The following is a 24,886-nucleotide window of genomic DNA, read 5'->3' as shown; positions in this document are numbered from 1 at the left end:
ATAAATGATTGGGGGGGGGGTGAAGGTGAATAATGTGCTCTGTGCAAGTACAAGCCACATGAATGTACCCCATTTTTGAAACTGAGGGCACATCATGAGTCATGCTTGGAGTCAGTGAGTATTTGCCCTTGAAAGACAAAGGTCCCAGATTTGGATCCCGATCTGACAATCTGTCAGGAAATTTGAAATTGACTCACATTCCTGTGCAGAAGAAAGAAATTCATTTGTAAATGCCTTATTGTTAAATAAGACCATTCATGTTCCGTTGTATACTTCATCTTTCTTCAGAACTCTTGTTCTGGCTGTTTTGTAGTGTTGAACAAATTACATTTTTCCATGTAACATTTATAAAATGACATGATAGTCCATATTGAAACTGTCCAAATAAAGAAAGGAAAAAAATCTACATGTATGGCTGCAGACTGATAAAAGCACAAAACTCCCGCATTTATTACCCTTTAAAACCCAGCATTCTTGTGTCTGTTGTTATGGGAAAGGATTGTAGGACTTCAGGGTGTGGTAAAAGAGCAACCTAGGATTGTACCTCACTTGATCCTTTTTTTTTTTTTTTTTCTTTTTAAGAGGTGGAACCCCTCCACGCCCACACCGGCATGATGGCCAACACAAAAGGTCTACTGCCATCTCTGCATAAGGGTTAGTATTCACTAAAGTGAGGTGTCGCAGGATGTGGGTACTGCGATGTTTGCGTACGTCTGGTTGGGATTAACCATTAATACGCGCTCATCTGGAGATAGATTGGTCGAAATCTGACGAAGGGTAGCGGTTTGAAGGGCAGAGGAAAAAAAGTGCCAAGGCAAGAGCCAAGGGAAAAAAACCTCTGCGAAAGTTAGGTCGGGTGGCAAGAGCAGTAGCGGTTGTCTTGCTGCCTGCGATAGGTTGTGCAAGGATAGGCTTTGTTAGTAGTGGGTATCATGCATGTCGATACCTTGTCGTTGTGCGTTTGTGCTGCTCGGCGGCTGGCACTGGGTGCTGGTACAGAGACCTCGTTCAGCGTCCTGCAACCTGCAACAGTTATGTTTGTTATCGGTCTTGTGTCCGATAGGTCATATACCGGAGGCACAGTGTGAGGGAGTGTTGGGAGATTGTTCGTGCGTCTGTGGGCGAGCTCGTCGGTGTCCCTGCTGTGGCCTGTTGGTCGGCTCTAATAGCAGCTGGTAGTTGCCAGTCAGTATTGCTGATATGCAGGGGCTTACTGATGTTTGTCGCTGTTTGCGTATGTTAGTTTACCATAGGTGGTTATGCCCTAGCTAGCAGTGTCTTTGGTCGCTTGTGTTTCCACCTGTGGTTGTGATCGTAGTTTCCCAGAGTGAGGATGAAAGGATTGTTCGAGTGTCTCGAGTTCCTGTATAGTCGTGTGGTGTGTTTCTTGAATACTTCCTTGAGGGTATCAAGGCGGTATTCATGGTGAAGATCCACGGTGCGTGTGTAGCGTGGAGCATTGCTAATGATTCGTAGCACTTTGTTCTGTATGATCTGCAGGCGGCGCAGTCGTGTGGGAGCTGCATATCCCCAGACGGGAGCTGCGTACGTCATCAGAGGTCTAATCAGTGTCGTGTATAAGGACCTCGACACCCTCCTATTCAGTGTGCTTTCCCTGTTGAGGTCCGCCGCTCGTGGTCTCGCGGTTGCGTTCTCGCTTCCCGAGCACGGGGTCCCGGGTTCGATTCCCGGCGGGGTCAGGAATTTTCACCTGCCTCGAGATGACTGGGTGTTTGTGTTGTCCTCATCATTTCATCATCATCCAGGAAAGTGGCGAAATTGGGCTGAGCAAAGGTTGGGAAATTGTACGGGCGCTGATAACCGCGCCGTTGAGCGCCCTACAAACCAATCATCATCATCATCATCATCCCTGTTGAGCATTGGGTAGAGCTGTTTGAGCCTCGCGTGCGCTCGGTTGGCAACGTATTCGATGTGGTCCCCCCATGTAAGTTTCCGGTCCAGCCAGACACCAAGGTATCTGACTTTCTCTCGGAAACGTATTGGGCGTGTATGTAGTGTTATCGGTCTACAGTGTTGGTGTTTGCGCAGTAGTTTCGGTCTGCGTGTGAACAGAACTGCTTCGCACTTGTCGACGTTTACTTTAATACGCCATCGCTCCAGCCAAGGCTCAGCTGTTCTGAGTGCTGTCTGTATTCGTGAGTTGATGTTCGACGGTTTCCAGTCTTGCGCGAGGATGGCTGTGTCATCCGCGTAGACGGCTAACGTCGTGTTTCGTGTCGCTGGGTAGTCATTAATGTACAGGTTAAACAAGATGGGCCCCAGAATGATTCCTTGGGGTACTCCAGCTTGGATACCGTGTTGTGTTGATTGTTTATCCTGCACGTTAGTGTTGAAACATCTGTTCGTGAGATATGAGTGTATGAGACGTACGAGTCCGTCTGGGAAACCAGCTTCGCTTAGTTTGCGTATGAGTCCGTTGTGCCAGAGACGATCGAAAGCCTTTTCGATGTCTAGGAACACGGCCCCTGTGGCTTTGTTCATGTTGTAGCCGTGTGTTATATGTTCGACCACGCGGAGGAGTTGTTGTGTTGTCGAGTGGTGATTCCTAAAGCCGAATTGCTCCGGTCTTAGGGTGTCGTTGGCGATGCAATGCCTAGTGATACGTTTTAGTGTTACCTTCTCAACAATCTTGCTGAGCGAGCACAGCAGACTGATGGGTCGGTAATTTTGTGGGAGGGAGTGGTCTTTCCCTGGCTTCCTGAACATCAGGACCTTGGCCGCCTTCCAAAAGTCAGGGAAGTGTTGGTGTGTCAGGATGGCATTCGTTAGGTGTGTGAGGTATTCTACGGCTTTATCCGTGAACTCCTGGAGGACACGGTTTTGAATGCCATCAGGCCCAGGGGCTTTTCTAGCGTTGGTGTGCTTGATAGCCCATGTGACTTCATTTGTGCTAGCACGTCTGATTTCGTCGCGCGAGGGCTGGGCTACAAGTCGTGTAACCTCCTGGTCCGTTTCAAGTGTGAATGTTGGGTCTGAAGGAACCAGATTCGGCATGAAGGACGCTGCAAGTGTTGTGGCCATAAGCTCTGCCTTCTCCGTCGCGGAGTAGGCTGGGCCGTCTGGTCCTTGTAACATGGGAATGTAATGTTTCTCCCTGGTGAAGTGTCTGGCCAGCTGCCACACGCCAGGACGTGTGGTATCCAGCCGAGCGAGTCTCTGTCCCCATTGTTCGTTTCTGAATGTTTGGATTTTATTCCGTATTATGCCCTGGAGTCTGTTGACGTGCAGTTTATAGAACGGGCGCCTGGTACGCTGCCAGTATCTCCTGAGGCGGTTCCTCATTGAGATAAGGCCCAGGATTTCCTGGGGCAGGGCCGTCGAGTGTTGTCTTGGTGTTGTAAATGGAATGGCGTCAGTCATTGCGTCTTGGACGGCAGTTGTGAGAGCCTCCACAGCCTCATCGATTTGCTGTGTGTTGTTAATTTCGTGGGTGTCAGGAATGCGACTATCAAGCGTTTCCTTGAACAGTGTCCAGTTCGCACGCTTGTAGTTAAGCATCCTGCGTGGTTCGATGTCCTGCAGTGTCTCTTCCATGTGCAGTATTACAGGCATGTGGTCTGAGTCCAGATCGTTTTCAACCGTTAGGTTGAGTGTGCATGTGATGCCCTTTATGAGGGCTATGTCTAACACGTCTGGCCTATGTCGGGCCTGTGTAGGCACGAACGTGGGAACGTCCGGCCCAAGTATAATGTAGTTTCGGCCTAGTGCATGTTCGTACAGTTTCTTGCCGTTGGAGGTTCGTATTCGTGAGTTCCAATCGGGGTGTTTTGCGTTGAGGTCTCCAGCGGCTATTACCCGCGGTGCCATGTTGAGTACTGTGCTGATATCGCGTGTTACTATGTTTTTAGGAGGATTGTATAGCGATACCAGTGTGGTGTTGGCTCCGTTGAACTTGACCCTAACGGCCGTAGCCTCTAGTCTTTCAAGTGCTGGGAGCTCGATGTTCGTGTGGTCTATGTCTCTGTGTATAATGATTGCCGTGCCGCCTCCCCTCCTGCCGTCCGCTCGGTCGGTACGATAGACGCAATAACCTGGGAGGTTTAGTTGTTTGCGAAGCGTAAGCAGTGTTTCGTTCACAAGAGCGATTCGGATACCCTTTCGCTCCATGAACGCGGCCATCTCGGCTTTTTTGTTTGCGATCCCGTTGGCATTCCAAAACAGGATCTGTGTGATTGTGTTTAAGTCTGCGTTTCGGGGCTGGTGTGGTGTATTATCCATGTAGTAGTGTAAAGAGCGGTGTGATAGTGGCTTGGAAGCTAGTCCAGTTGAGCGTACCCGACATGAACTGCATGAAGAGTTGTGAGACACACCCCATAATCTTCGTGACTAATTCGGTGGTCGTGCGTCCGGGGAATAATGTTTCCATTATTCTCTGGAATGTTGTTGTGATATTGGTCATGTCGGCCTGGGAGTTGTTGGTCGTGTTAGCGGCCGCTTGTTCCAGTGTTGGCGTTTGGTGAGGGCTGGCCTGCGAGTCGGTTGTTCGTGTGGCAGTTGTGGGCGCCTGTGTATTTTCTGAGGTGAGTGGGTGTGTTATGTGGGTTGTTGAGTTAGTGTCCGGGATGTGTTCGTGGGTGTTGGTGTTCTGTTGACTGTGTACTTATTGTGGTGCGGTCGTGTTCCTCGTGCTGCGGCTGTTTCTCCTTCTCCTCCTCCTCTGGCGCTGTGGTTGTCCCTGTGTGGGTGCGTTTTCTGTAGCTTGAGGTGGGCTGCAGTTCGCGATCTCGGGGGGTAGAGTGGTGTTGTTGCTTGTTTCATGTGGTGTGCCCGGTGCGGGAGTGGTTCGTGCCGCTCAGAAGAGCGTCACTGGCAGCTACGCCAGTTGTAGAGCTTATTAGAGACCACTCCAAGGAGCTATCCGCGGGCAGCTACGCCAGGTGCAGAGAGCAGCGTTCCGCTCGGGTCGGCTGCTCGACTGACTTGATCCAGGACAGGAAGAGAATATAAGCAAATAGGGTAATGGAAAACTTGGAAGTTCAGTTTACAGGACATCTTTTGAGAAGTCAGAAATAGGGGAAACAGACACTGAAAAGAGAAGCACATATGTGGCAAAACACCCTAAAGAAAGTGAAAAAGGACAGAGCCAAGTAATGGAGGGGGAAAATTAAAACTAACAAAAAGAAACAAAGTTACTCAACATGTAAAAATACGAAGAAATTAATAAATGATTTTTTGGGGGGGGGGAGGGGGGGTGAATAATGTGCTCTGTGCAAATACAAGCCACATGAATGTACCCAAAGTAATCTGAAGAGTGAGAGAGAAGGAAGTGAAATAAAAGGAATTGATCCAGTGAGATATACAAGTAAAAGCCTGTTCAGAGCTGGGGGCAAGTTGTTGCTATTGCTATGGAAAAAAACTGCCACTTGCAAAGCCCTGAGGAGATGGGGGACAGAACAGAAAGTCTAAATTATCTGATGATGGCCATTGCTTTTAGCCATGTTGCATGTTTGTCAGTGTGATGTTTATACAGATCTTGTACTTCGTTATTTACCTGTACTAGTAAGCACAGCAACGTAGATAGTTAAACAGCACTTGTGTGAAGTATGTAAAATTTGGATTAGGACTTCGGGGCAAAGAGACTTGAGGAAGAAAAGGTAAAAGTGCTCATAAGACTAAAACATTGCTTTGGGAAAGATCACAGATATGTAAATAATATGACAAGAATTTTCATTATCATTGCAAGCTTATCGTAGTCCCTAGATGGAGAAAAAATGAAATAAATTAATAAATGTTACAAGCACATTAGCTGACAGGGAGGAAGATGATGCCGTTGAGCTTGCAATTAAATTATATTCTGGATTGAGTGGCAATAGTAGTGGCCAGGGTGATCTTCTTTTCAGGGAATGATTTAAGAATATTGTGGTTCAAGTTGAGAAGCTGATTGTTTTGTTCCAAGACAGGAAAGAATTGTGTGATGAGGTCTAAACTCTATTGTTTTGACGTAACTCATAAATTTTAAGGTGGGCGAGTAATCTTAGGAAATGTGCTTGTGACAGCAAATGTTGGAAGTGAAGATTGATACGGTAAGGGTTTAAGCATAAAATTACTATTGGAACATAGGAATTTATAGATGGCAGTGATGATGTGGGTAGGGATGAAAACTATCAAAATAAAAGTAATAGTCAATAACTTACAGGAATGCAGCCAGATAATATCTCCAAAGTTGCCAATATTTTGACAGGTGTTCATCCTGTCATTTTCAAGGCACAGAAATGAAACGAAATTGCCCTGCATGGCAACTTTTAACCATTGATTGGTGGAACTAAGTTAACTAGGAAGGCAAAGCTGGTTCAAGATCAGTAAAGGCTGATGAGAGTTTGGAGTACCACACACACCTACTAGCTGTCTGCAGTTAACATAATGAATGAACACTGTGTGATACTAAAAGTGTGTGGATGAAGCCTGGGTCTACAAATACTGCTACAAGAAATTCCGTCAGACAGGTACCAAACATATTCCACATTCGCAGTGTACACTTGAGAATTTAGCTGATGCATATTTTGTAAGCATGTAGACTTAGTACAACACTGGCTTTTTACTGTTCAGTCATCTTTATCACAGTCCAAAGACAATGGGATCATGACATGTGACTTGACATGGTGGATGAGGGTGTGTCTCCAGCCTGTTGAGGTTGCTAAGCATATGTGGTTCTGTTGGCTGTGGGAGCAAGTGAAGTCTCTCAATCTTATTCACTGACTACAGCATCCCTCCCAACCCCTCTGAGACAATACGGTCACAAACAACTCGGATGAGGAGCTAGGGGCAATGCTTGAGGTTGGGTGTCCATTTTTGACGTACTGTACAGGCAGCTGAACAAGAAGAGACTCCTGTCACTCTGAGTGATCGCCCTGCATCAGATTGAGGTTAATGCTGTGGTACATCAGACATGATGTGGTCAAAAGAGCACCATAGTGAGGCGTCAGGATGAGCTGCATGGGAATAGGAGTGGGGGTTACCTCCATGGTCCCTGCTGAGTGGATGCGGTCATTATGATCATCCTTCTGTGGCTGCAGCTGCTGGAGTGGCAGGGGAGGAGGCAGAGGTGGCAGCAGTTATTGCATTCCTGGTGACAGCCGCAGGTCCTGGGGCATTTGGCTCAGGCGGAGGCCAGCACTGCGGACATTAGTGTGGCACTACAAGTGAACCACGGTTGTCTCCCGTACAGAAGATATCAGTGTGGCAGAAAGCTGCTGTCATCGTTACCAGTGGATGAGTGGAGTGGGGTTAAGGTGGTTAGAGGTTGCCTGCCCTGTATGTACTGTAAAGGGTGTGGATGTGCTCTGGTGGAGGTTGATGGGTCAAGGTGAGTCATAAGTAGTTCAGAGGAATTGCAATCCCTTTATTACTCACGTAGTTCATATTACAAGCTCAGTCCCACATCTAGCAGCATTGGAAAGTAGGCTTTGATGCAATGGGCTCGACAGTGGAGTGTTGTAGAAGATCAGTGACCGTGCTATGATCAGCACAGCCCATTTGTGTTGCAACATTGAGTAGGCAACCACCCCAGCTGCCAGCCGAGCTACATCAGAGTTGATGCAACAGGCTGACACTGCCTGCTGAGTGCAATATGGCTGGCTGGTGGAAACTGGTGCTGGCAGGCGCCCCAGTGGCTTGATGAATAGGAAGGCCACAGTTCAAACCTCGGCGCATTGAGTGTCGGGTTGACACTCTGGCAGATGGTCCTGTCAAGGTGATGGTGGAGCAGAGTGCCCTCATGGCGGACTCTGGTTTTGTAATTATCTGGTCACTGACTGGCTGGTGGGCTGCGATACCAGTACCAATGTATTGCAACAAGTTGTCCTCTTGCCTAGAGCTGTGCTGTAACAGTTCTAAAAAACAGAGAGTATCTATGCTAGAAAAATACTGGGTTTGTCCCTTCATGTTTTCCTTAAAAATGCTCCACCTAGCCATTTAATTAAAGATGAAAAGAACCAATTAAGAGCTCCTGTATGCCATGAGAGTAAAAATCTCCACAAAAGGGGGGGGGGGGGACCTACCCTGCAAACAATTTGGCAATCTTCAGTGCTGCTGGATCTGTCTGTGAGTGGCTGTGTCCTGCTAACCAGGCCATACTACGCTGCTGTGTAAGCTACAGCAGTTGACAATTCTGGGTGCTAATGTTATCCTGCGATAACTGGTGGCATGCCACAGCCATGCGCTGCCCTCACCATGTGCTGCAAGGGATTGTGGCTGCCATTGTCACCAAGATGCTGCCACTGTAGTCAAATGAGTGCCAGTAAAATGTTTTGCCTTTTGGTGATGTTTGAGCTACCAACTGCTTGTTCTCATGACCTCGCCATACTGTCAGAACCCAACTCTCCTACACCCCCAAACTGCTATAATAATTCCCATTTTAGAATGTGGAACATGTCACTTGTGGGCGACCAAACAAAGTCGGCTCCCTCCTTTCAGGGGGCATGGAGGGGTTGTGCAATCTACACTATTTTTGCTATAAACTTACCAGAACGGTTCACCTTTCCCTTGAAAGATTTATAGTTATTTTATGTTGTGGGTGTAGGCATGTTGTCAGTAGCATGTACATGGTGTTAATCTGAAGTATCCCAGGTTTGTTTACAATGAAACTCAACTGAATATAAAAAATGACTTCTTGAAATAGCATGTTAATTTGATTTTCTATAAGGCAGAAAGAAATGAGTGCAGGTTTCAAAGATGTTCACGAGTGTTAGACCTCATGAGAATTACATCATAGAAATAGTTACAGTGAAATGTGATAGAATCACTAGGATCAGTTGTCCATTAATTTTTTTAAAAAAATGGGAGGTGCACTAGAAATGCCAAAATGGGGCTGCTGTTATTGACCAGAGTCAAACAGGGTGTTTTTGGAGTCCAGATACAGAGATAGTTGTATACACATATCTGACTGATCAATTTTACAGTGACATTTCCCACCTTTTCATTGTGAAAAAAATGTCATTGTTGTATAGAATAACATAGGTGTCAACCACTGTCAAATTCACTGCTTTAAAATCGCTCTTCATTCTGATTGAGCTGTTTGGTTTATGTAACACTATTAAAGGGAATGCCTTCAAATAGATAAGACAGGTGAGATAGCATGTCATCTTTGCAGGCAGATGAACTCTGTTTTTAATTTTCTCAGGCAGACAGTGGTGTAAAGGATGTTCTGCACAAAGTGGGAGATAGCATTGGGTCGGAGGTGTATCTTGGCCTGTATGTCAGTGGCACAACCTAGACGTAGAAAATAACTCAAAATTTTTGCAGCGGTTAACAATGGCTCGGAAGGGAACTCTGGCAACAAGCTGTGCTCTTACATCGGTGGAAATATAAACTGATTAAATGTGTTGGGACCAAAACTATTGTCTGTTGCAAGTGAACTAATAACAATAAGGGTGATGTGTTGTGGAATTTGTGTGTCACTTCCAGTTGGAAAGTTCCTTGAATCGAAAGTGTGTGCCCACTGTACAGTGTAACTTTTGAACAAGTTTAAAACACTGGTGTACCGAGCTCTGTGTATATGTTCCAATTTATCAGGAAAGCTGAAGTCCCTGTGTCAACTTGAACCACAATCAGTTTCTCAGTTTTTTGATGGTTTCAATTTTATTTACAGAATCTTGTTCCTGATCATTTGCAGTCGATCTACAAATGGAGGAAATTCAGACACTGCCTATATGGTGACCGTGACACAAAAAACACTGTTAATCTTACAAGGGCCATTGGCAGTGAGGATAGTGTCAAAAACAATTGGGGGAGGACAGCAGCTGCCGTTTGTAGTTGTATGAAGAGTGTTAGGATACCTCTTGAGCCAGTTCGTCTGGAGGTTGTTTGCTTATGCCTCTGCGAGTCTCATGAGGGTCGGGGTTGGTTATTTGGAGCAATACATGATGTCAGCTGTTCTCTCACTGAGCAAGCCAGTTATATGTCTGTCCCTGTCAAAGTCAAGGAGAACATTACAGAGTGTTTTTGCCACTCTTATTTGTTTTCCTGTGCAAATTCAAAACTTTGTGCAAAAAGGATCTGAACTTTTAAAAGCCTGCTTGCAAACCTCAGAGTCTGGGGCGTACCGAATAAAGCAGTTTCAAATGAGTGTGCCTGCCTAGGATCATTTGGATTTCTTACTGGTTGATATGAAATTGAAAAGCCAACTTAAATCTTTTAGTTCTGTGATCCACTCCCAATATGACTTGGAAGTGATTTGTGATGCTGAAAAAATTCAAACTTATTGAACACTGTGTGGGTCTTGCAATTATGTAATCTCTCAACAGTTTCCACATTCTACAAGATGAAATGCTATCCACGTCTTCTAATCAATGAAGCTTCTGAAGCAAATTCAAATACATGTGAGGACAAGAACAAAAAGATACTTTGGAATTTCTACATTATTATCCTTAAACACCGTGAAGTGGTAGCATAGCTGTCGGAATTGTACATCAGTTGTTGCCCTTGCCATCTTGGAATGATGGTAACTGAGGCATGGCTGATTTCACTGAGGATGACCCAGACATGCCATTGGCTGCTGCTGAGATGGATTGCTATTACATGGTGTCACATTGGTGTTGCACTGTTATCATTAGCATTATAATTTCATCTGCTGTTGTCATTCCTCCAGAGATTTGAGGAATTTCAGGAACCCAAGATCCATCATACAACACTATGTGTACATATAACCTTCCTTTTCACTACTGGAGTGGTGCTTCTCTTTCCTTTATTTGATCAGAAACACTAATTATGAGTTTGGTACAGATTGAGTGCTTGGCACAACACAAATTTCTGGCAGTCTGTGGTTACACAAGGAATGAAAACTGTGAAATAATACAAGTCCATGAATAAAGCTCAAGTCTGTTGTACTGCTAAGAGAAATTCAGCCAAAGACAAAAGCCTGACATAGTCCAGGCTCACGATGTGGGTCATCAGCAGAGGGTAAAGGGTGCATATGTTGCAAACATGTAATGGGTAAGACGCTGAGTTGTTGGTACTGTGTGGACAGCTTTATGCTTGTCTGGAGATCTGGCATCAGGGTCGCACCACATGCTGTGTTTGGTGGAAGAGGGTGTGTCTTTGTTCCATTTTGGTGTTGCTGCTTGCTGCATGTATGTGATATAAATGATTGTGGTGAACAAATAAATATTCTCCTTATCTGAGTCGCTGGCTGTAGCATAACTGTCATATATTTTTTATATTCATTTAGTAACAAACAATAAATGAGAACTGCACTATCTCTGTCCCTCTGTTGTTTGACCGGGGGAGAACGGGAGTCCAGGCAGATTTTAAGCATAAAATTCTGTGTCTGTCTATACTACTATGTAAAGACAAGACTTTTAAACTTGTTGCCAAAAATCCCAAAAACTGCTTGACAAATTTACTTCAGATTTTTGCTTGATTCTTTAATGAACATTTGAACATGCATAGGTAATATATTTTTAATGTATGTGATGTTGTTAGCAAAAAGTTGTTGACTAATTTACTTCAAATTTTTATATAAATTCTAACAAACGTTGAGGCAGACATGGACTATATTTGTTCCTTATCTGCTGATGATTGGGATACTACTACGGAACATGAATTTGCAATAACAATAAAAAAGTCTGAAAGCTAGAGAGAGGGTGCAAGAGGAGATAAATGGAGGGAGAGGGGAGGAGCAAATAGATAGAGAGATGGGCAGCGAGGAGATGGACAGAGAGAGGGGGGGGCAAGAGGAGATGTGGGGGGGGGGGAGAGGGGGGGCAAGAGGTGGTGTGGGGGGAGAGAGGGGGGGGGGGAAGAGATGGACAGAGAGAGGAGGAGAAGAAAATTATGATCTACATCCAATTCCTATGTATATTTAGCAATTGCAAAGCACTGCCGGGTTCACTAGTTTATAATAAAGATAGAGGTTTTTGCTGAAATTCTGCATGGAATCTTGCTCTGTCCCTGGTCGAACAGGATGACAAGGTTAGTGCTAATTGTTCACCCACTGCTAATAGATATTTCACTTTCAATGTCTTATGTTGAATGTCTCTGTGTGGTGGCACCATACATTAAGTGTGTGTTTCCTTCCTACGTACACCATTTTTTTTGGTCTTGGTTGACATAACTGTGTAAACTGTCAGTTTAAGTTGCCATGTGCAGTGATACCTTGTTTCATTTGAGCCTAGAAAATGATTGGGTATTCACATGTTGAAATATCATCGGTTTGTTGAGGATGTTACACAGCTGTATCCTGTAAGTTATTTGAACATTCAGTACACTGATATAAGCTCAACTTTCATTGTGAGATATTTTTCAGTAGGCATAAAATGTATTGGAGTTTAGAATTAGCTGTGAGAAAAATAGAAGTCAACATTGAGGAAGTTAAGGGGTACGGAAAGCATGAAACAAATCATATCTCAGACAATGTCTTCAACTTCCAAGAATGTTCAATATCTGCTGACAAGTTTTGGTGGTGAAATGTCATCGTTGTATTTGAGCAAGATAATTAACCTACATTTCCTTAACTCTGATGATATTATATCTAAGTAAGCAAACCATGAAAAGATTGGCATGACGTGTCCACTCTCATTTACATGGCTGTACTCCTGAACTACTTGCATATGTGCTCCTCAAAGATTGAGTAGGCCATAGTAAATGATAACATTATTCCACAAAAGCTATTATTAAATGGAAGAAAAATTCCTTTTTACTTCATTTTCATTTACATGACAGAACAGTTATGGCTGTGAAGCCATTTTTGAGTTGGAAACCTAGAAATATATATCAGCATAACATAGTAAAAACCTAAAAAATCGTATGTTGTATTATTAGGTTTTTTTTTTTTTTTTTTTTTTTTCAAAATGTGGCTTGTCGGCTTGTTCCCGACATGAATACCAGACCATTCTGCTGCTTACAGTATGCTGTGTCAATCATGCAGCCTGCATCACTACAAGCAACACATGGCAGGTGGTCAAAGGAACTTTCATTCGTCAGTGCCATCTACCGTGGCAACTTTGCATTTCTGGACATGTGTTCATATGACGTCTTTTCCTCCATTTCCAGTGGGGACCCCATCCCTGCGGTTTTTCAATTTTATTAATGTTCACCCTGTATATAGTGCTGAATTTTGAAGCCGGCCGAAGTGGCCGTGCGGTTAAAGGCGCTGCAGTCTGGAACCGCAAGACCGCTACGGTCGCAGGTTCGAATCCTGCTTCGGGCATGGATGTTTGTGATGTCCTTAGGTTAGTTAGGTTTAACTAGTTCTAAGTTCTAGGGGACTAATGACCTCAGCAGTTGAGTCCCATAGTGCTCAGAGCCATTTTGAGTTATTTTGAAGAATGGGGAACAAAATTACAGAGCAAAGACTAGCACGTTGTCACAGTAAGAAAGACTTGAGATCCACATACATGATCCTCCATTTATGCTGTAGTGAACTATCAAAAAAAAAGAAAAAAAAATATTTTGCATTTGTGTCATGCTTGTAGTTTGCTAGAAAATGTGAAAAGGAAAACTTTTCTGCAATTTTTTACCCCCTCAAGAGTGAAGAGGATAATGATATAGAACAAGGCTTTTGAAATAATTTAATGCATACTGGAATATGACATTATCATGATAAACAAAATGAAACACACAAACAGTCTACAGGATGATTCTAGATGTTACAAATTGAAAGGCCAGGAATTATAAAAGGAAGATAACAAGTAGTAGATCTGTCATGATTAAATTGCACGATCCTACTGTAAATTGAATGAGCTTTGGTGGATGACTAGCATGAAGGTACGTGAAAAGTGAATGCCTTAAGTAGAAACAAGGTATGCCACTTTGAGGCGAAGGAGTCTGGCTTTGTGCATTGAGACTGCAACAGGATTGAGAAGCACGATGAAGACCTAAAATTGTATTGGAACTAAGAGACCAAGCTTCTAAAGTGTTAGGCACTACATAGTATTTGACTCTCCAGGAATATTTCCTTCTTTACCTCAGTTTCTTTCAGAATGCTGTACTGTTATATGTGAAAGCAGTTTTATATTTCAGTGTCTTCAAAAATACTCATAATTCTTGCATTGCTCAGATTTTGGAGAATCTGGATCACATTATCTATATTGGGGGTGGGCGCTGGTTGAGATCAGTGTACATGCATAATGGCTGTCTGTAAATATCTGAAATTTTTAAAGTTTAAATTAAAAAAGAAGCATTTTCAATATTTTAATTCTTCATATTCTTTTGGGTAGTGCTGGTAATACTGCTTCTTGGTATATTTATTTGGAGCCACAATTATGTGTGTTTTATGTCTGTTCATAAGTATCAACTAAGAAATGACTGTAGATTTTATGTTTTGTTGTTATTGTTCTTGTTATTGTTGTTGAGATTCAAATTTTGCCTCCAGTTTGGTGCCTATATGTGTGTGTGTGTGTATAGATGTTGTTATGTGCAAGGTTTCAAGTCACTTGTTAGCTGTTCTGTGTTACTCTCAGTAAGTTACTAATAACGTTGTTCTATAATTACGTGTCATGCCTGTATTGTCACTCCACATCTCAACAGCATGGTGTAAATGAGTTGTTGAAATTTACATATGCATCTAGAATTGTAGAAAATAATTTTTTGTTATTGTTAAGTTATTGTTGTTTGTTATTACATACAGTTTTCAAATGAGTAACAGTTGCTTTGGAAAACTTCATATGCAGTGAAAAAGATGCTGAGCCTTCCTGTGCTAACTTTCTATTTCCTATATGTTTAGTAGTATTAATTTACTCTCTCTCTCTCTCTCTCTCTCTGTGTGTGTGTGTGTGTGTGTGTGTGTGTGTGTGTGTGTGTGTGTGTGTGTGTGTGTGTGTGTGTAGAGAGAGAGGGGGGGGGGGGATGTGGCTGCATGCACACTCTTTAGTCCATTCTGTTACTAAGCTTGAATAACAGAATATTATTGCACTTTTTTCAGGCACCTGATGATTCAACTTCAGATACTTTAAGTGTTGTCGAAAACTTGAGCAAGTGCCACAACAATGAAATGATCATTCAAACAATAAGCAAGTTCAGAGGTCCATTTTCATTTGTGTATCTGAATCCTACAACTAGACAACTCTGGTTCGGCAGAGATGTTCTGGGCCGTCACAGCTTACTTTCACACAGCAGTAACAACTCGCTTGTGATAACATCAGTATCAACAAGAGAACTGGATTGTCAAGAGGTTCCAGCAGTTGGTGTTTTCCTGGCGGAGATGACTGACAAAGGTGACTTAACCAACCAAGATAGTTTCATATTACTGGTTATAATTAAGAAAATAATATGCTAATACAGAGTCAACAGTTTGTAATGAATTTATGAAAGATTAATTTTATGCATATATATCTACATCTACATCTTTACTCTGCAAGTCACCTTACAGAGGGTACCTTTGGTACCACTAAGTTTTCTTTCTTTCCCTGTTCCATTTGCGAATGGTGCAGGCAAAGAACAATTTTAGTTAACCTCCATATGAGCTGTAATTGCTCTTGTTTTGTCTTCGTGATCATTTTGCGAGACATATGTTGAAGGAAGTTATAAGTTGCCCAACTCTTCTCTAAGTGTACTATCTTGAGGATTTCAACAATGCCTCTCTTGCAGGGTCCTCCCAGTGGAGCTCAATGACCAGCTTTGTAATGCTGTCACGCCTACTAAAAACTGTGGTGAAATGTCCCACCATCATTGGGTCTTCTCTGTTGCTTCTCTTAATTTAAGAGGTGCAGACAGATGAGTGATGCTATTGATTTGGATGAAAAAGTATTTTGGAAGCTACTTCTTTTGTGGATGAAGACAGTTCCTTAAGATCCCCTGTGTCTCTCATCATGGCATCTGCTTTTCATACAGTTTCTTTTATGTGGCCATTCCACTTAGTGTCTCCACGTGGTTAATCTTAAATATTTTGTGGTAATTATTGTTTCCAGTGATTTATCAGCAATAATGTAATTGAGTAATAGCAGGTCCCGTTGTCTATTTGTATGCAATACTTAACATTTATTTATGTCTGGGCTCAACTGCCAGTTCCTGCACCCATTTATTTATGTTCAGAGTCAATTGCCTCTTCCTGCTCCAATTGTTGATCCTCCAATACCGTAAAATACACGAAATATCAGCCTTTGTTAATTAGCTTTGCAGTTATTCAATTCCAGGATGTCTTTGTCATTCCCCCTTCCAAGGTAGTTTAAAATTGTTGATTCACTATTTTTATGGTGGCATTAGCATATGCAAAAACATAATAGCAACAATGAAAACTACTGTATGTGGACTATGTACTGATGAGCATTGTAGAAGAGAGCATAGACTGGAGAGAATGAGCAGCACCTCTGAACCCACTTGGGCGGAGTCTTTGGAAGAACACCTGTCTCGTGACCTGTAAGATTTTGGAGATAGTGCATTTGTTTTTCTCATAATCATGGGTTTAAAGGCAGAATGATCCATATCCCAGCCATTAACAAGTTGCTGCTTGATCATGTTCTGGGAAACGGTATGATTGTGTTGGACCCCCTGGTGTTTGAAGTGTTGGACAAACTGGCACACCACTGCAGTAGTATCTAGGCAGTGTGGCAAGATGCAGGTGTGTAAAATAATTTCTGAAGGCCGACGTGTTTCTCTTATTAAATCTGTAGGAAAATTGTGAAATTACGGCACATGTAGTACAATGTCTTTTCAGGGGCAACCCTCCCCTATCCAATTCCTCCCTTACCTGATCCCTCCCTCTGTTTCACTCCCCCACCCCTCCTCCACCACAGCAATATGTTCACTAGCTGGAACGGCTGTTCTCATATATCTCCTATCCATCACTGGCCAGTACCATGGTGGACAAAAGACATTTTTAACAGCTGCTTAGGATTATGAAAGGACCGTGCAACATCTTGAGCAGCTTCCTACTCAGACCAGCATCATCACTTTTAAGCAGCTCTGTGGTTAGGCTCTTTATGTAATTAAACTCAGTAGGAAGGAATGCTGGGAGTGCTATGTCCTCTTGGGAATGTGTGCCTCTTCATCCCAGGTTAAGACCAAGAACCATGGTCTACTGGACCAGGGATGAACAACTGTTCAGAGTTTCCTCCTTCATAGTGGTATTTCTGCCTATGTGTTGGTTCTTGCTTCAACACCTTGCGAGCCGCTTTGCAACAGTTTTGGCATGTGCCTCTTGCCAGACTACCTGACAAATGTATAAAAGACACTGAAGACATCTCTCTGATCATCTGACACTGAGGTACATAATGAACCTTTCGATGATGGGAACTCTTTCAAGCTCCTCACATGATACAGCCCCAGGCCCTAATTTGATTCAAAATTAAATGGTCCTCATCTGAACATGACTCAGAGACTCCATCTGCTCAGGATCTTCAACTGTATTTTGCAATTTGAAGTGACTCAATGAGCAGTCTCCAGTTTATTGACTTATATTACACTTGTCACCGTGTGTTGTAATATTTGCTATTTATCACATCTCTGTGACCTAGGTTGTAGTGACTGCCCAGTTGTCTTTTTCTGTGTCCCAAGTCATGTGGGTATCCTGGGGAATAAACTGGCCAACAATTTGGCTGGAATAGATTACTCATCCAACAATCACTTTCACAGTCCCAAGTGCGGATTTGCGGGTGCAAATATGACTTCTCCTCACTCGAAGAAAGAACATCATCTGATGGGCTGTTACATCTTCTAATAAAACCCACGCTATCAGGGAGACTATTGCTGTAGACCACTGAGCCTTCTGTTCCTCCCAGAAGTAATCCACCATCCTATGTCACCTTGTACCAGATTAACCCTTAATTTTATCTTACGTAATGAGCCAACCCCCTCAGTCCCCCCCCCCCCCCCCCCCCGCCCCCCCAAAAAGTGAGATTGCTGAGCCTCACAGACAGTAATTTACACCCTGGTAGAATGCCTCCTCATTCTGGCTTGCCATGCTAAGCATGGTCTTCCAGATTCTTTGTTTCTAGTACTATTGGTCAAAGAGTTGAACTTGTTCTTCATTTTCTCTAAGAAAGTGGTTTTTCCTGTGGGATACACAGTTTTAAACTACTTTCAGGGTAGAGGCATGTTGGTTGGGATTTGCATGTGTGTATGTTACATGCTAGACCTGGGAGACCCTAGATTCTACTTTCTCTACCACCTGCCTTGGTCATCCCTCTTTAACTCTGTTTTAATTACTTTCAGATGTCGTTCTCTCTGTTTTCTGTGACACATTACAGGTAGCACATGAATGAAGGCAAGAACTTAAGGATTCCTTATACTGATTAATGACTTTAACAGAGCAAGGGAGGGACTGGATCTGTTGCATGCAGAGCCTTGGGGTGCTCCCCTCCCCACCTACTGACCTGGTTTTCTCTCACGTTATGTTATCATTGTCGGTCCAACTGGTGTTCATTAAATGCTAGAATGCTACTAGAATGACCTTTTTTTTTATTTATTAAAAAAATCCATAACTGTCTTAGCTTTGAATCGAATTGGCAGGGGAGTCAGGAATTTTTGAAAGCATTGTGACTGACAGTATAACTAACTTCCTATAAGGAAAGAAATACTATGACATGTATAAATAAGATTAGATTAGATCAGATTCACTATTCGTTCCAGTAGATCCATAGTGAGGAGATCCTTCAGGATGCAGAAAATATCAGAAAACAAGAATACACAATGCTAATGTTTCGTCCAGAAATTCCAAGTGAAATGGTCGTCAAAGATGTGGAATAATTCAAGAAGTCTTTAACATACTTTCATTTAATAAATAGTACCAAAATTGACACAAAATATGTAAATGTTCAGTAACTTAGGCAATATGATAATTCTTAGGCTACTTTAGTCATGCATCATAAGATATAAAAATCATTTTACAAGGCTTATTTATAATGATTGCATTACTGCACTGAATATGTACAAGAGTCAGCTTGTTCATAATACTTGTATTATTTGACATTATTAATAACATGAACACATCAATCTGTTCTGCCAAGTAATTAATCAGTGAAGTAGAGGCATAAATGTATCTTTCAGGCTCCTCTTAAAGTGAACTTAGTAGTTACACTTTTTATGGCTGCTGCCAAGTTATTGAAAATGAACTTTTTCTGGACCAAAGTAAATGACTTTAAATCCTTGTGAAGATTATTCTTATTTCTAATATTGGTTCCATGAACTCCGGAGGTTTGAAAAAGAGATACATTATTAATGACAAATTTCATTAAGGAATAAATGTATTGGGAAGCAGTGAGCAATGTGAATAAAACATGGAGTCCACATAATAGTCTCTAGGGCCTAGATTTAGTACCGACTATTTGTGAAGTGAATAATTAGAAGCAAAGTCTAGGTAGATGTATCCCGTTCAGTTGGAATATGCAGACAACATCAACATAAAGTCAACCTGAAGCAAAAACCTGTTCAGCATGTGGAACTGAAGGAACAAAAGACTTGCCTTATCACAGCTACAGGGACTACATAGAAAATGAAAAGAAAAGCTAAAAAATTGCAGAGGACAAATCTACATGAACAGGTTATTAATATGAAACATAAATATTGTATTGTTGAATGATTCATATCATCGTCCTTTCCATTCATTTCTTAATTGTCTAAAAGAAATAAATAAAAAAGCAATTTGTACATTTTTCTTGGTCTCTTGTAATTATGTTACTTTCAATTATAATCACATTGTTTATTGCATTTGTATAGTACACAATTAAACAAAGAAAAAACAGCTACATAAATCAGAGTATTTATTGCTGGTTATGTTCACCGTGTACCCTGCTTCCACTGTTTTACAGCTGTCTGTTGGTAGGCTCGTCTTCATCAGGGCTCTGACTTTTGTAGTCTTCTTCTTCTTCTTCTGTATCTTTCCTGTCCTTAAAATGATACTCAAAGTGATCTTTCAGGTGTTTACAGTGTGCAGTACAGCACATGTTAGTATTAGTTTGGGAACTCTCTCCAAACAGTCTTATACAGTTACCAGTGATGGGAAATTGTTGCTTCAAGTGACCAAAAGCTCTCTCCACTATTGGTGTTTCTCTGGCAGGGACCAAACTGAATCATCATTGATCAGTATTTCTTGCTACTTAAATGGAGTGACTAACAATGGGGATGTTCCATACCTTGAATCACCAAGTAAGCGAGCATCCCTGTTGTATCCTGAAATTATATTTTTGATTGGGTTAAGTCTCCATATTTTAGCATCATGCACACCACCAGGTCATTCTGCTCTTATGCTTGTAAATTTCTCACTAGTATCTATGGTGGCTTGCATGTTAATAGAGGCACATCCTTTGTGATGCATTCATCACAATGTATCGTTGATTTTATAATTTTTATTTGGGTGCAATCCAAAGCTGCTATGACAGTTGGCAGCTGAAATATTTTTTGCCATTCTAGTTTAGCCATATTAATTTCCCACATTTTAGATGGGAATCATATCCAATTGTGAGCTTTTAAAACTGTGTGATCCATAACATTGTTAATGGTTTTTACATACTGTTATCTGATCTACTCAAAAATCGTTGGCCGCACCAGTGTGGAATCCAGTATCACCCACACAACAAAGAAGTATCTGCATTCATTTTCGGGAAGTCAAGGCTCCTCCATGTGTTTCATCACATACTGGAATAACTTCTGCATGTAAAAAGTTCACACAACTCTTTCCATCTACTAACGTCCCCCCCCCCCCCCAAATCTGATAATGTTTCTCATGTCTGACCTGCAGATAGATCACCATCATGCAGAAAGATCACCAGCATGCAGACTGACAGACGGTGCTTAAAAGCAAGCATACCTCACCACCTTCTTATGAATAACCCAGACATATCCCAGTATGAAAACTAGATTCTACTCTTTATTCACAGCTTAAATCTTGCCCATCCAGAAAACACAACTTATATCGTAACAGATTAGAATCTACAATGCTTATTCACGTTAAACTTAGATAAATCTTAAAATAATGCAAGACTTAGCTGAATCTTGGTTTTACTCACATCACTCGGCAAGTTAAAGAAAAATTGTTGACTCGGTCAGGCATCAGAAATAGCCAGTGCCATAAACACTAGACACTCTGCATTAAGATAATCCTGAATCCTCAGGTCAGGTGAACTAACTAAATCAAAAAAAGTACATACATCCTGTCAAATCAGTGTGACTCACTGATTGACTATATCAGTATCTTAATTAAATGAAGTAATATTTAGATTAAAGTTCAGTCTTGATCACGTTATGTATGTTTTAATGAGTAACCGGTTTCGGTTTTTTCTATAAAACCATCATCAGACCCATTGGTCCCTTGGGTTAGAAGGTGGAGCTCTCCTTGCTGCTGTGCAGTCAAGGAGAGCTCCACCTACCAACCCAAGGGACCAATGGGTCTGATGATAGTTTTATAGAAAAAACCGAAACCGGTTACTCATTAAAACATACATAACGTGATCAAGACTGAACTTTAATCTAAATATAACAATTAATTGATCACTGTATTCCAAAAATGTTTACCAAAATAAATGAAGTAACTTGATAAATCAAAATTTGGTGCAGGTTATATGAGATAATGTTGGGTTATGTTCTATAGTTATTGTGTCCATTGAAAAAATTTAAAACGGTTTTGTTCATAAATTTATTTTGATCTTACCTTTTGTAATATTTCCATGAGAGAGGTATATATCACTTACTTTATTACAAATTGTCTAAATATAGTCAAAGCAAATAATTACTAATAACAAGCTGTTACTGAAAGTTTCTGTTTATTTACAGGCAGCATATCAATCAAACTTTATCCATGGTCTGGAATTTCTGAGACTAGACTGTCTGCTGCAGTGAATCTCTATCACATGGACTTAAATATTGATCAGTGTTTCATAGAATCACCGCTGTCAGGTTGTTATATGAATACAGACTCCATCCCATCTTCGGTAATTGAATCTTACTGGCTGAAGTATAACAGTGAGAACATACCTGATTTCTTCACAACACTACTCATGGATGAATCAGTCTGCAAGAATGTCGACAGGCTTCTAAACTTATTGAACTTTTCTGTGAAAGTGCGCTGTGGTAAACAGTGTGAGCTGTGTAAAAACTGTGTAAAGCAGTTCAGCAGTAAAAAACGCTGTAAACACTCAAAAGTTGGGATACTCTTCTCTGGAGGTCTAGATTCAAGTGTTATAGCAGCCCTTGCAAGTGAATGTATTCCAAAAGACGAACCTATTGATTTAATAAATGTGGCTTTTGAACCGAAGAAGAGAATTTGTAGAGGAAACAAAAAAGCAGCTGTGAATCGTGCAGATTATAATGTTCCTGACAGAAAGACGGGAGTTCAATCGTACAGACAACTCCAATCTCTCTATCCAGAAAGAAAATGGAATTTTATTCAGGTGAGGTTTCTGTAAAAGAATGCTAAATTTTTCTTAAACATAGCTGTGAATATAATTAAGAGAAATGCAGTGGTTTGTGATGAGAGAGAGGGAATGAGTATATAGTTTAAGGTGTGACATGAATTTGCACAGGGGCCTGTGACCCTGATGTAAATTTGGGGAGATTTATGCCACTGCTGCATAGGTTTCTATTATAACTGGTCACTTGCTGGTCAGAAACTCTTATTTACTGATGTGTTTTGGGCACAGGCTCATCAGAACCTCAAAAATAAGTCTTAATTCACACTATGGAGTCACATCTATCAGCATCGGAACTCGATTGATTTAGTTGAGCTCTGATGCTGACTTTCTATGAAGGCTTTTATTTTTGATGTTCTTGTGATGGGCTGTGCCCAAAACGCATCAGTAAGCAAGAATTTTCGAACAGCAGATGACCATTTATTCTAGCGACCTATTCAGCATTCCCCCTGCGGGTCCGGGGGTTAGAATAAGCCCGAGGTATTCCTGCCTGTCGTACAAGGCGACTAAAAGGAGTTTGACATGTTTCGGCCTTTATGTGATGGTCCCCTGTAGGGTTTGACCTCCATTCTTCAAAATTTTCCCGAAGAGCGAGCCAATTGTGGAAGGGCGCCTTATAAGGTGCATCGTGTCAATCGTGCATTGAGATCCTTAGCCCACTTTCTTGTTGACGCACTGCAGTCCTGCCCATTCTCCATCTCTTGGGCGAGGACACCTTCCTGGGTGCGTTTTCCACCATTCACTATCCAGTGTCAATTTCTGCGTTGACGATGACCGTGGACTTCTTTGCACGTGATGTCCAGCAAGGTAGCCAGTCCATTCTGGTTGGGCCGCCATGTTCCCTGTTGGTTGTAGCCCTCTGACTACACATGGATCCCTCTGCTGATGCCTGCACTGTTAACTCCCCACTTATGTCAAGGGGTAGATGCCCATCCCCCTGGGGCACTGGGACTCCCGGCAATGGCCATCCTGCCAGGTGGCCTATGCTGCGGCTGGGTGGCGAATGTGGGGAGGGCCCCTGGTTGGAGTGGGTGGCATCAGGGCGGATGACACGCGATGAAGCGTAGTCCATCTCTTGCTGGTGATGAAACACCAGCAGTCTCTAAGCAATCACGAGCTCAATTCAACGCACAGAAGTATGACCCCAAATAGTTCCCCTCCCTGGCCACACAATGGGAGGAACATCTGGCTAAGGATGGCAGCAGGTCTTATTTGCCCCGGTACCTTGCATGTTCGAGAGCTGATGGGGAATCTTTCATGACAATGAAGCTTCAGGTTTTTGTTGAGCATTTAGAGGACAAGTTCGGGGAGGTGGAAGGCTTGTCCAAAATGAGATCTGGGTCAGTCTTGATCAAAACAGCCCAGTCATGGGAGTTACTCGCTGTGACAAATTGGGGAATATTTCTGTAACCATCACAACCCATAAGAACTTAAATATGGTCCAGGGTATCATATTTCACAGAGACCTTTTGCGGTCCGACTATGATCTGCGCGCCAGTTTAGAGTGGCGAGGTGTACTTTTCGTCTGAAGGATAACCAGGTAGCCACCGGTGCCTTCATCTTGGCCTTCGAGGGTGATATATTGCCCGAGAAGGTCAAGGTGATGGTCTACCGGTGTGATGTAAAGCCCTATATCCCTCCCCCTATGCGGTGCTTCAAGTGCTGGAAGTTTGGCCATATGTCTTCCCGCTGTACTTCCAGCATCACATGCCGAGATTACAGACGCCCATCACATTCCAGTACTCCATGTGCCCCGCCTTCCATCTGTGTCAACTGCAGAGAGCACCATTTGCCTTGCTCGCCTGACTGCAGGGTTCTCCAGAAAGAAAGGAAAATCATGGAGTACGAGACCCTGGACAGACTGACCTACACTGAGGCTAAGAGAAAATTTGAACGCCTGCATCCTGTGCGTATGACATAGTCTTACGCCGCTGCTACAACAGTTTGGGCACCATCAGCTCGGCCAACCCAGGTCACCTCTCACTGCCGGAAGAATACACCTGCCCCCACAATAGTGGGTTGCATTTCCCTCCCTGTTGCTCCTGCACCACATACTTTGGGAGCAACCCCCCCCCCCTCCCTCTGCCCCCCCCCCCCCCGCCCCCACCTCAGGGACGTCCGTCCCCACTTCTAAGCTGGAGAAGCGTAGGTCTTCTTCGGCTTCTCTCACTAGGAAGGGGTCCATTGGGTCACTCCCTTCCCAGGTTTCTTCTAGTGGGAAAGACGACACCCGCCAGTGGCTGAAGAGCCCAAAAGCAGTTGGTCGTAGGGCTTCACACTCATCCTCAGTCCCGGAGACTGAGCTAGTGAAGTCCTCCCAGCCAGGGAAACCCAAGCAGCAGCGAGAGAAATCCAAAAAGAAAACCTCGAAGACCGAGAAATTGTGGTGGCACCAACACCACCACTACCTACAAGCTCTGCGGTTGAGGATGGGGTGGAGATTTTGGCGTCTGCTGAGGACCTAGATCTTGCCATACCCTCAGACACAATGGATATAGACAGTTCAGACAATACGTCAGTGGGAGCAGGTGACTCTGAGGATTAAACTGCCTCATTGAATGTTCCATGCCTTCCCAGTCTCATGGCGTCAT

General features: G+C 42.8%; 1 protein-coding gene across 5 annotated transcripts in view; it reads left to right on the top strand.

Moving 5' to 3' along the window:
- LOC126469678 (asparagine synthetase domain-containing protein 1) overlaps positions 1-24,886 on the top strand; it is a 71,428-nt gene that overhangs the window by 9,320 nt on the left and 37,222 nt on the right. For all 5 annotated transcript variants that reach the window (XR_007586047.1, XM_050096827.1, XM_050096830.1 and 2 more), the window contains exons 3-4: positions 14,879-15,170; positions 21,661-22,277. Coding sequence is in view for 4 of the 5 variants with exons in the window: in XM_050096827.1 (XP_049952784.1) it covers positions 14,879-15,170; positions 21,661-22,277 (909 nt within the window). In the remaining variant the exon portion in view is untranslated. The remainder of the gene's footprint in view (positions 1-14,878; positions 15,171-21,660; positions 22,278-24,886) is intronic.

The sequence above is a fragment of the Schistocerca serialis genome, chromosome 3, assembly GCF_023864345.2.
Source record: "Schistocerca serialis cubense isolate TAMUIC-IGC-003099 chromosome 3, iqSchSeri2.2, whole genome shotgun sequence".
Taxonomy (NCBI): Eukaryota; Metazoa; Arthropoda; class Insecta; order Orthoptera; family Acrididae; genus Schistocerca; species Schistocerca serialis.
This window is presented reverse-complemented; position numbering and strand designations above follow the sequence as displayed.